Source organism: Rhinolophus sinicus, linkage group LG09 (genome assembly GCF_036562045.2).
Source record: "Rhinolophus sinicus isolate RSC01 linkage group LG09, ASM3656204v1, whole genome shotgun sequence".
Classification (NCBI taxonomy): domain Eukaryota; kingdom Metazoa; phylum Chordata; class Mammalia; order Chiroptera; family Rhinolophidae; genus Rhinolophus; species Rhinolophus sinicus.
Genome location: NC_133758.1, coordinates 21,554,760 through 21,567,537, shown reverse-complemented (window position 1 = coordinate 21,567,537; position 12,778 = coordinate 21,554,760). Strand labels below are relative to the sequence as shown.

Genomic DNA, 12,778 nt, shown 5'->3' with positions numbered 1-12,778 from the left:
ACCAATGAACAAAGGAGAGTCAAAGTTTGCCAAGACCTTTTGGAGAGGCAAGATGATGTTTTGGGCCGTGTTATCACTGGTGATGAAACATGGATTTACCAATATGACTCTGAAACAAAGCGTCAAAGTGCACAATGGAAGTTAGTCAATTCTCCATGACCAAAAATGTTCCGTCAGTCCAAAGCAAGAGTCAAAATGATGTCGCTAACCTTTTTTGAAATAGGAGGGATTAATTATGAATTTGTACCAACTGGACAAACAGTTACAGGTTTACTATTTGGAAGTGCTGAAAAGGCTGCATGAAAAAGTTAGACGACCTGAACTTTTTGCCAACAATTCATGACTCTTGCATCACAACAATGCACCAGCTCCCAGGGCACTGTCTTTGAGGGAGTTTTTAGCTAGTAAACAAATAACTGTATTGGAACACCCTCCATACTCACTTGATCTGGCCCCCAATGACTTCTTTCTTTACCCAAAGATAAAGGAAATATTGAAAGGAAGACATTTTGATGACATTCAGGACATCAAGGGTAATACGACGACAGCTCTGATGGCCATGCCAGAAAGAGTTCCAAAATTGCTTTGAAGGGTGGACTAGGTGCTGGCATCGGTGCATAGCTTCCCAAGGGGAGTATTTCCAAGGTGACCATAGTGATATTCAGCAATGAGGTATGTAGCACTTTTTCTAGGATGAGTTCGCAAACGTAATTGTCAGACCTCATATATACATTGATATAGTCATAAACCCCTTTCAGAACTACTACATGAGATATTAATTAATAATTAATGGTGGACAGAGTGAAGAGAGAAACTTTTCTTTAAAAACGTTTGTACTAATTGAAGTTTTCTTTGTCAAATCTAAGCGCTACTTTTAATTTAAATTTTTCTGAGTGACAGTGTTTGGAAGTAGGTGGAGAGAAGACATGTCTTCAAAATCTTTCCTCGTCACTATATCTAGACCCACCTCATTCTTTTTATTGTTGCATAATATTCCACAGTAAGGCTGCACCATGATTTATTTAAGCACTAATGGACATTTGGGCTATTTCTAATATTTTTGGAAATACAAATAATGCTATATCAAACATCCTTGAACATTAATCATTGTGCATACATGGAGTATTTCTATAACACGGTATATAATTGGTCTCCTATAGTGGAATTGCTGGGTCAACAGGTATATGTGTTTTATCATTTTGATAGATTTTTGTCAATTTGTTTTTGATAAAAGGGTTGTACTAGTTTACACTGAAGCTTTAATGAAAGACTCTTGCATGCATTGAAAAATGAGCTCGGACAATTTGTTCTGTGGATGAGTGTCTGAGCTGATGGGCTTAATTAATGTCACTATCATTTTTCCCCAAACTCATTTATGTTCTGTGTATACATTATACAATTCATGTTCTGAAAAAAAATTGTTTTTGAGGTTAGACCAGATATTTTCAGGTCTTTGAAATAAGGTACCTTAATGGCTCAGCTCACTATCTTTAGTAGGTATCAACCACCCTTATTTCATACGCTTACCATCAACCCTACATTGATACTTTTGAGTTCTTTTAGTAAGTGACCCAACTTTAAAAGAGAACAATTGACCCATTCTGGACAATGTTAGGAATAAAGGAAAACATTGCAAATAGTTTTGTTTATTCTTTTCTTGCAACTTTAGAGGAGGGTTATTTAGAGTAGGATCATTTAACAAACCCACTTTTTTTGCAGTTATTTTTGTTCATATTATACATATTGTTACTGATTTTTAGCTCAGTGTTTAGCTCATTCAATGCTGCCTGATTAAAAAACCTTTATTTCGCTTCATTTTGCTGTTATGATATTAAAAATAAACAAAAACAAAAACTGGTAACCACAGTTATTTGGCAAATTTCATACAAACTCTTTGCAGGCTTTTGAGCAAATGTCTTTACCTTTCTAGATGTCAGGTTCCTGAGACTCAATGATCTCCAGGTACCTGCTAGTCTCCTAAAATTGTGAATCAAAACCCCAAGCATGAGTTTGAGAATTTGTACATTTAAAAACATATCCCATCAATCTTATTACTGATTGCTTATTATGCAGTTATATTTTTATTTTGCAAACTTGATTTGGACTGAATTTTGTAATGATTGTCATCTTTATTATGCAAATAATAATTTGGAACTACCTAAATTTCATGACTTGCTTCCCGTCCTAATACACTAGATGGCACTATAGGCGAGGCAAATCAAATGACCAAAAAAAAAAAAAAAAAAGGGAGAGACTGACTACCAACGCTAGTTTTGGTAAATTAGAAAGGCTTCATCCTTCACTAACAGTTGTTGCGTCAACATCTTCAGAAAAATGAATGAAAACTGCCAGTGGTGGAGACCTTAATATTAGGATTTTGTACAGTGGCTTTCAAATTTTTGTGTTGTGATCAATTGAAGACAGCTTCAATTGAGATCCAGGACACCTACTCGTACATACAGGCAAACACAACGAAAGTTTCACAAAGCAACAGTAAGCCTTCTGACCTGTTCTGTGTTCTGTGATAATTCATTTGCATTAGACTATGCTGCTTGTAACCCATTATGTTGATTTCATGACCTGTAGTTTGAAAAAAAAATTATCTATTGACCCTATCGACAAATATCAGTCTCTACTTAGCACTTGGCACTATGCCAGGTACTATGGGCGACAAAGAAATATTTAATGATACTTCTGTTTTCTGGAAAAGAGAATTAGTTACCTTGAGAGACATTAGAGAGCAACCTTATATGACACAGGGAATTTATGGCCACAAACTGAAAAACAGTGGAAGCAGATAACTTATGGAAAGTTTTTTGGACTAGCTGGATCATATCCAAACCTTTCCTTTGATATGAACTTTTGTTGGGGAAATTACATACTGTGGAACAAAAGTAGTCACATAAAATAAATGCACATTCCATTCATATAAAGTTTAAAAATGTGAATGCTAAACAATGTTTTTTAAGGACATATACATATCTGCTAAAACCATAAAAAAGGGAATGGTTAACATAAAAGTCGGGATGGCAGGTATCTCTGGTGGGAGTGAGGGTGAAGCATCTGTAAGGAGCCTTGAGAGGGGGTCTCTAAGATACCAAAAGTGCTCTGGGGCCAAACTAGAGTGAGTTTTATTATTATTATTATTACTATTAAAAATAAATGGATGTTTCCTGCACTCTTCTGTATGAATTATATATTTCATAATAACAAATAAAAATAGCAAAGAAGATTACTGTAATTACCTTCTTGATTCTTTATCTCGTCTTGGTAATTTGCTTTTTGGTTTGTTAAACCTCCCTGACTAAAGGGGTCTTTGCAAAGACAGAGCTAGAAATGTACCCACTGTCAATTTTTTAGAATAGCCTATTATACACTTTTAAAGCTCTTCTAATGTTATCTGATCTGTCCTTGAGGATGAATTTGGATTTTTAGAAATAGTCACATCTGCTAATAAAGCCTATTTTGTAAGAAGACTGAAAGAATGTGACCAAAATATTTCATTTTTTTCTTCTGCCTTGATGTATTGTCCCAGTTCTCTACAGTGGCCACATACTATTTTTTGTAAATGTGGCCTGTGGTCATTTATCTACATTGAAGACAATTTAAATAGAGGAGTTTCAGAAATGTGTTGAGCAATGGAATGGAAAGCATGATGTGCTGAGTTGACTGTTCTGATAGGTGACTCTATTTAAATATATTAGGCCTGATAAATTTGTTTAAAAATCAATTACTACTTTAAAAAATAGACATAATTTTTTAGAGCAGTTTTACGTTCACAACAAAATTGAGCAGAAAACACAGAGAATTCCCCTATGCTCCCCGCCCCCATACATGCACAAGCTTCCTGTACCAGATGAACCTACACTGACACATCATTGTCACCCAAAGTCCATAGTTTACATTAGAGTTCACGCTTGGTGTTGTGTATTCTGTAAGTTTTGACAAACGTATAATGATGTGTATCCATCATTATAGTATCATATAGAATAGTATCACCTAAAATCCTCTGTGCTTTGCCTCCCTCCATCTCTCCTAACCCCTGGCCACCACTGATCTTTTTACTGGCTTCATAGTTTTGCCTTTTCCAGAATGTCATAGTTGGAATCAAATAGTATGTAGCCTTTTCAGATTGGCTTCCTTTATTTAGTGATATGCATCTAAGTTGCCTCCACGTCGTTTCATAGCTTGCTAGCTCATTTCTTTTTAGCACTGATTAATCGTCCATTGTGTGGATGGACCAGTTTTATCCATTCACCCACAGAAGGAGATCTTGGTTGCTTTTGGCAACTGTGAATAAAGGTGCTATGAACATCGGTGTGCTGGTTTTTCTGTAGACATACAAATTCTTTTGGATTAGTACCATGGGGTGTGATTGCTGGATCGTGTGATAAGAGGATGTTTAGTTTTGTAATACACCTCCAAACTGTGTCCCAACGTGGCTGCACCATTTTGCATTCCCACCAGCAATGAATGCTCCACATCTTCGCCAGCATTGGGTGTTGTTAGTGTTTTGGATTCTCACCATTCCAATGGGTGTACAGTGGGATCTTGTTGTTTTAATTTGCATTTCCCTGATGACAAATGTGATGTTGAGCTTCTTTTCAGGTATTTATTTGCCATCTGTATATCGTCTTCTGTGAGGTGTCTGTTCATGTCCTTTGCCCATTTTTAATTGGGTTGGTTGTTTTCTTATTGTTGAGTTTTAAGAACTCTCTGGATAACAGTCCTTTTTCAGATGTTTTTTCTTCTCCCAGCCTAAGTCATCACTTTTTATGCTTATATATTTTATTAGTTCAAGAATTATTTTAATTTTCCTTTAATCTCCGTTGCTTTTGGACTTCTGAGAATGCTGATTTTATTTATTTTAGACTAAATTTAAAGCAAAACATTTAACTAGCAGGAAAAAAATGTGTGTAAAGCTGTGTGATAAATAAAATGGAAGTTCATTTTTTAAAAAAAACAATAACCCTCATTAGGGAAACCACCTCAGGGATGATGTAGATGCCTGATCACTGCACTGTACACCTGAAGCTGAAGCTGAACAACAATGAATGTCAACTACAAGTTTATATATATATATGTATGTGTGTGTGTGTGTGTGTGTGAATTTACAAGAAGCGGAGTACAGCATTAGTAATAGAGACAGTGGAAATGTAATGGCTCTGTGCGATGTCAGAGGGGTAGTGGATGGGGGAGGGGAGTTCACACAGTGTGAGGGATATAAATGATAAATGTCTAAGTATTACTTTGTCTTGTGCACCTGAAACTAATTAAAAAAAAACTAAAAAAAAAAACAAACAATAACCATTTTTGAATGGCAGAAAACAAAATAAATTTTGGTTGAATAAATGGTACTTACTATGCTCCTTTACAAGCTCTTTAAAACACAAATTACTTTATTTGCTGTGTTTTCTAGCAATCTGAATAAAGTTTTATCACTTAAGCAACAACACTTTATTTGAATCATTTTGGATTGATTTCTTTTTAAAATAGGTTCGTATTTTACCCACCCACTTAAACAGCAAATATTGAATATAACTGAACCTGTTCATTATGACTTCGAATTATAAGAGAATAGTGCATTCAAAAAACAAGAACAAGATGTTATGGAAAAGGAATGATCAGGGGGCAGCTGGATGGCTCGGTTGGTTGGAGCACGAGCTCTGAATGGTAGAGTTGCCGGTTTCATGCCCACATGGGCCAGTGTGCTGCACGCTCCATGGTTGGATTGAGAACAACGAGCTGCCGCTGAGCTTCCAGAAGGGCGGCCAGATGGCTCAGTTGGTTGGAACGCGAGCTCTCAACAACAAGGTTGCCTGGTTCAGTTCCTGCATGTGATGGTGGGCTGCGCCCCCTGCACCTAAAAGTTGAGGGTGGCGACTGGACTTGGAGCTGAGCTGTACCCTCCACAACTAGATTGAAGGACAATGACTTGGAGCTGATGGGCCCTGGAGAAACACACTGTTCCCCAACATTCCCCAGTAAAATTAAAAAAAAAAAAAATCTTAAGAATAAATCTTTAAAAAAAAAGGAATAATCAGAGAATAAGAAGAAACTCTTGAAAATTAAAAATGTTATTGTCTAAATAAATTCTGTAGAATGGTTCTAAGACAAGGCCAAAATATTGCCCAGGAAAATAGAAAAAAGAAACAAATGGAATACTATAGGAAAAAAAGAATCTTAAAAATATCAATCTGGAATATCCTCCATTCAATTATTACAAATTCTTAAGAATAAACCAGAGAAAAAGGGAGAATTTATTAAGAAATAATCCAAGAAATAATCCCAGAATGGAAGCATGGGAACGTCCATCTTGACAATGGCCAGCACAGGGAATGGAAAAAGACTTGCACCAAGGAAGTTGTGAAATTTCAGAACACCAGGGTTAAAAACAAGATCCTAAAAGCTTCCTGGGAAGAAAAGACATATTGCAGGCGAAGGATTGGGACTAAGAATGGCAATGTTATGCCCTTTCAAACTATCAAGTTGAAAGTAGAATAAAGACACTTTCAGGCATGCAAATTCTCAACCACATTTATCTCCAAGTACTTTTACTCAAGAGGATGTGTGTGCTACTAAACCAAACACGTGACCAGGGAAGGAGAAGATTCCATTTTCTAGGGGATGGAATGGAGGGAAGTTTCAAAGGGAAATCCCGGATGAGCGCCCACAGCTGCCTAAGGGTCAGCAATCTGGAGTGGAGTGGGAGGGGGCGGAGGAGCACAAATGAGATGTTATCTGATGTATCTGAGGATGTGGAAAGTGATGTGAGGGGCCTTTAGAGGTGAGTTGGCGTTTGAAAATTAGCAATAGGTACATAGAAAAATAACCAGCTTTTTAAAATGAGGCAATTATTCATCCACAAAAAAAAATGTACAGAAATGGAAACGTAACCATAGTACTTTTTGACTCAGCGGAGGACGTTATTTACATGGTTATGATAATCTGATCACCGAATACTGATGTGCCTATAAGGAGAGAGGAGGGTGAGAAGCGTCTGAAACAGCTTCACCCTCCTCTACCCTAACAGAAAGTGAATAGTTAATGTCTCATGTTCATGTATCATGAAACAGTGTTGGATTTAGAAACATGGAGGTAAATATCGGAACAAACAGCAAATGTAATTAAGGTTGTTGCCTCTAGGGAGTGAGGGGTGGGGTGGGGTAGTGGAGTGGAAGACTATTGTTTTTCTTTAAAAATTTCCAGTATGATATTTTCAGCCTTAAAAAGGACCATTTTTTGACACATACTACAACATGGATGAACCCTGATGACATTATGCTGTCACAAAAGGACAAATACTATGAGTATTTGAGTCTACTTATGTGAGGTAGCTAGACTCATAGGCAAATCCACAGAGACAAAAAGTGGAAGGGTGGTTGCCAGGGGCTGGGGAAATGCGGTTGGGAGTTATTGTTTAATGAATACAGAGTTTTAGTTGTGGAAGACAAAAAAGTCCTGAAGATGGATGTAGTGATGGTTGCAAAGAATTTGAATGTATTTAACGCTCCCTAAACTGTACACGTAAAAATGGTTAAAATGGCAAATTTTATGTTATGTATATTTTACTATTATTCAATAAAAAAGCAACATAAAAAAATTATCGTATTATTTGATTTTTAAATAATTGTAGGCATGTTTTAATTTTATTACATTAATTTTTAGAAAGCTTTGGAATGCATGCCTGAAGAATTTTTATATGTGTCACAAGTGTGATGTCTGCGCATAGATTTTTATGACATAATTTGGGCCACTCAGGGGCCCTTTTTGCTTTTATCCAGTTCTCACCTGTGTTCTCCTTAGATAAAGATATTAAGTAAGTTATTTTCAAATAAAGATTATTGAAAGTAAGTATTTTATGAATACATTTTAGGGGACTTTGAAATACCAGATAACTAAATGTAACACATTAACACTGTGAATAAATGTACAAATCATCCAGTTTGAATAAGTTCATTATTATGCAGGAATTTCCCTTTTACGGCCTCTGCTACTCTATTCTAAACGCTTGGCTGTGTCGTCACCCCTGAGTGGTTTATTGGCACTCATCTTTGCATTTGTGCAAGGACTGGGTGGTACTGAGTGAACTTAAGATGTAACAGCAGGTGAGCACCTGTGACGTCAGAGCTGATGTCTGGCTCATGAGTTTATTTTTATCATCACTTTCCTTAACCTGGTCCAAATAGGAGTGTATATTTGTTTCTTCATGGTTATAAGCAATAAAAAGCCAATTAGTTTGGCAGTAAGAAGTTAACTAGTAAAGTGTAATCCTAATTTAAATCATGGTTTAAAAACCTTGAGTTTCCAATGGAGAAGGCAGCTCTAAGAAGAAAACAACAGTGGAAAACAACTTTATATATCCTGAGAGATGTCAAACTGCCTTCCAACCTTTTAAATCACGCTTCTTGGTTTTGACAGGTTACCTTTACCTTCAAGGTTGTATTGCTATAAAAGGAGTGTAATATCTCATTGTTGTCTCATCTAAATCTTCCTTTTTGTTCACAGTGCGAGATGAGGACAGAAGCACGAAGAAAAAATCTCCTTATTTTGATTTTGCATTATTTAACACAAGAAGGGTATGTTACATGACAAATCTTTACAGAAGTGATTCCTCTCTTTCTCTGACCTCTACTTTTCCAGATATGCCCTTTTGAAAACAATTAATAGACTTTATTTTTTAGAGCAGTTTTATATTTACAGAAAAATTGAGCAGAAAGTACAGAGTATTCCTATATGCCGGCAATCACCCCGCTCAGCCTAGCCTCCCCTAAAATTAAACATCCTACATTTGTGAAAATTGTTGAACTAATATTGGTATATCGTTATTAGCTAAAGTCCACAGTTTACATCAGGGTTCAGTCTTGTGTTGTCCAGTCCTGGGAGTTTTGACAAATGCATGTCACATATCTGTCACTGTAGCATCACACACAATAGGGTCACTGCCCTAAAAACCCCTGGTGCTGTACCTGTCCTTGCCCTGCCCCCACCAACCTAGATACACAATTTTACGGCCCCGTATAGCTAGATATTTTTCACATTATGCACGCGAAAGCTTTAGTAACAAAGCTACCCAGTTCATGGGATACCTTCCTTTTCCCGTTCAGGTTTGAAGATAGCATAGGCCTTTCAAATGAGGTTCCCAAAGTCCCACAGCTGGCTGTATACAGAGATAATGTTTTTCATCCTCAATTTTTCTCCTTTCAAAATAAAGGTATTGCATTTTCCTGGACAACCTATGCTCAATTCTCTTTTCTGTGCAATGCTTATTCTGTAACTGGCAGGTGAGGAAATGTGGCATGTAAGGAAAGAGTTTACTATTAACAAAGCATGCATTTCCCCCTTTCTGCCACGAGATGGCCCCTTGCCTCTCAAATCAATGAAAATTCTACATAAGAGTTGATAGTTTCCCTGAGACCTGCTGGGAAAGGGTCTTATGGGTGGATTATCAAGATGAAAAGTGAACTGTAGCATAGGTATTTTTAAGGACATATCATTGTCAGAAAAATAGACCTGCCTGTAACAAAATCTTACGAATTCCGTAAAGAGGATTACTGTGGACTAGAATAAACAATCAGAGAAAGCTTTGTAGGGAAGGCACTGTGAGCCGGTCTTGAAAGATGTATAGAACACGGATAGACAGATGTGATGGCTGAGGATATTCTAGGCAGGGGCACAGAGAGAGAAGGGGCCTGGCATAATTGGAACAATTAGGGAAACAGACCAGAGTTCGAATGCGTGAGGGAGAATTGGTGAGATCAGGCAGTGGAGGGTCATGGACGCGGTTCTTACAGCACAGCCATGCAGCTCCTTGAGCCTGAGTGCCCATTAAGCGGCTCCCCACCTCTCCTGCTGCGTCGTGCTCCTTACTGTTCAGTCCTCTTCCTGAAGTCCTGCCTGTCACTCTGTTGGCTAAGAACGTCTGGAGGCTTGTCCTGCCAACCCTATTAAGTTCAGACCTCATTCAAGTTCAAACAGTGTAACAGGAATACACGGAAGCAGTTTTGTTCCCCTGACCAATTAATTTAGGAAATATGGGACCTGCCATCATCTATTATAAGTTTTTTTAAGTCAAAATTCTATGATCCTGGAAAGAGTTCACCATAATGCGATATCAGTGAAAACTACAAGCAACCCATAGTGTATGTTCCCATCTTCCACTTTTGTCTTGCTTCACAAGTGCACATATGTAAGTATATGTGTATTTAGTGATTAAAAATGTTTGGAAAGAAGAGAAAATGTTAACAGTCATTATCTCTGAGAGGTGTAATTTTCTTATGACTATATTTTCTAGTTTTTTTCTTCAATTGGCTTGTGTCATTTCATGCTAAACAAAAGTTATTAATAAAAAATGGATTTAGTTTTTCTCTCAGGAAAATGGGGATTAAAACATAGTGTAGGAGCCTGGTAGCCATCAATAAGTATAGAAGCTGACTGACTATAGTCAATTGACATTTGCAAGTACTTTAAAATTAGCAAGATCATTGGAAATAATCACGGCAAACTCCTTTAAGAAAGTTCAGTCTTCCAACTGGCCTGAATCTGAGGTAGAGAAGAGAGCATACTAAAAAGAGAAAATTTTCTCCTTCTACCTTTCCAGATTTGAGCCAAATGGAAAGAGTTCCTGCAGCAGGAACTCTTTATCTGAGCTCCTGGGATGAGCCCCTGAAATTGTATGCTAATTTGTGCCTATTTACACATATGGACATTTTCTAGGAGAGAGTCCTTGCTTTTAAAAAAGAAGTACAGAACTTAGAATTAAGAGCTGGAAAATCTTCCTACATTCAAAGGATTGGGAGGCAAGGCCCTTGTTTTTATTGCTAAAACCACTTAAGTCAGATAGTTTTACAAATGAGCAAGTTAAAAATGACAGTGAAAAATCTATGAAGAAGATGCTATTTACATACAGAAGTAATGTAATATGTGACAGGTGAAAAAATTACCAGAAATAATACACCCAATTAGATGACGTCTTTTTTATTTTTTTATTTTTTATTGGGGAACAGTGTGTTTTTCCAGGGCCCCTCAGCTCCAAGTCAAGTTGTTGTTCTTTCAATCTAGTTGTGGAGGGCACAGCTCACTGTCCCATGTGGGAATCGAACTAGCAACCTTGTTGTTAAGAGCTCACACTCTAACCATGTGAGCCATCTGGCCACCCCAGATGACATCTTCTTACACTAAATTTCCTCAATGATATTGACTAAAATATTGCAATTTCCTTCAGAGCTCCTGACATATTCTTTTGAATTGCCTCAATGAGGGTAAATCTTGCCTGTTGGAGCTGAACTTAGGTTTTATCAACTGCCAAATGTTACCTAAAATGAATACTGGTAAATAAAAAAGTAATCATGTTGGGCAAATACCTATTTTTGGCTAACAATGAGACATTTTCTTTGATGACTTATTTGACTTTTAAGCACTTCCAAAAATGCTTTGAACACTGATGACATCATTAGAATGAGTATGTAGCTTCCAGAGGCAATCGCTTTGAAAGATAGTATTTGTCTATATTTAACGTATATGAGGCTCTATACTTTCTAGGAAGATCGCATATATTCTGGTTTTCAGTGTACTATTTGATAAAAGCTTATTCGTTGTATTGAGTCTCTTGGAGTTTTCATACCTGTTTGCTTTTATTCCTTTTTCCCAGAGTTAATTTTTTTTTTCTTCTGTGAAATGGCCAGATACATCGATGCAGCCCATGCTTTGGAGCAAGAAACTCAACTGGGGTTACGACGCTTTGAAGTTTGTGACAACGTTGATCTTGAAACTATTTTGATGGAATATGAGAGCTATTATTTTATAAAATTTCAGAAATACCCCAAAATTGTCAAAAAGGCATCAGACACAGGTACATAGCTATTTTCTAGAAATAAAACTTTATCTCATCTTTAAGATGAGTGTTTCTTCCTCATTATATTCCCAGATTGATGGTACCCCTTACGCTGTACTGAAAGAATAGGCCAGAAAGATCATGTAGCTTCTCTTAGATCCAAGGCAGACAATTTAAACATGATTCTCTGGACATGGGCGTCCTTTTAGTCATGTTGGCATTTGTTTGAGGAATGTCTGTTTTAGGACAACGAAAGACAAACCCCAGTGTATCCCAGGTACTTTTTAGAAGACCTGCATTACTTTCATTGCTTTAGAGATGGAAAGAGCTGTTAGAAGAGGATAAATGACAGAAGACTCTTTCTTGTTAGGAAGACCTATTATCTATCTTGAAAATAACATGAAAATGAGTATTGGTGAAGCTAATAGCTCATGTATAGATAATGAAATGCTTTTGAAAGCCATCAATCCAGATAATGATCAATATAATGCAAAGACCCAGGATAGGTTAGCAGTCAAGGAGGCTGGCTGGAGGAAAGCTCTGAAGCGAGGGCCCTATGTTTTGTAGTAACATTGACTTAGAACTCTGTAAGTGGGGGAAGTAATTATAAACCAAGGGAGATCATTGTCCTGTTTATAAGGCACTTGTTAAGCCACAGGCTTTAACATTTCATGTGGGGACCAGGAAACCAAGAGGAACGTCAACTAAAAATAGCCAGGGCCGAATCTCAGAGCTGAAAGGGGTCCGAGAGAGGGGTGTTTCATCTGAGCTCCCTTCCAATGCAAGGTTCAGAGCTGAGGGTCCTTGGCTGGTTGTCGGATCTGGGTCTTGGCAGAGAAAGCACTGACTCCTACCTGCTGGGCCACCAGGACTATTATTGATGTGATCTGATGTCCAGATTGCTAGCGCCAATCTAGCATGGAATCACATTCTTCTGGGATATTG

General features: G+C 37.3%; 1 protein-coding gene across 2 annotated transcripts in view; it reads left to right on the top strand.

The window, feature by feature from the left end:
• KATNAL2 (katanin catalytic subunit A1 like 2) overlaps nucleotides 1–12,778 on the top strand; it is a 64,827-nt gene that overhangs the window by 17,990 nt on the left and 34,059 nt on the right. For both annotated transcript variants that reach the window (XM_074340020.1, XM_019739666.2), the window contains exons 2-3: nucleotides 8,509–8,579; nucleotides 11,685–11,851. In XM_074340020.1, the coding sequence (XP_074196121.1) occupies nucleotides 8,509–8,579; nucleotides 11,685–11,851 (238 nt within the window). The remainder of the gene's footprint in view (nucleotides 1–8,508; nucleotides 8,580–11,684; nucleotides 11,852–12,778) is intronic.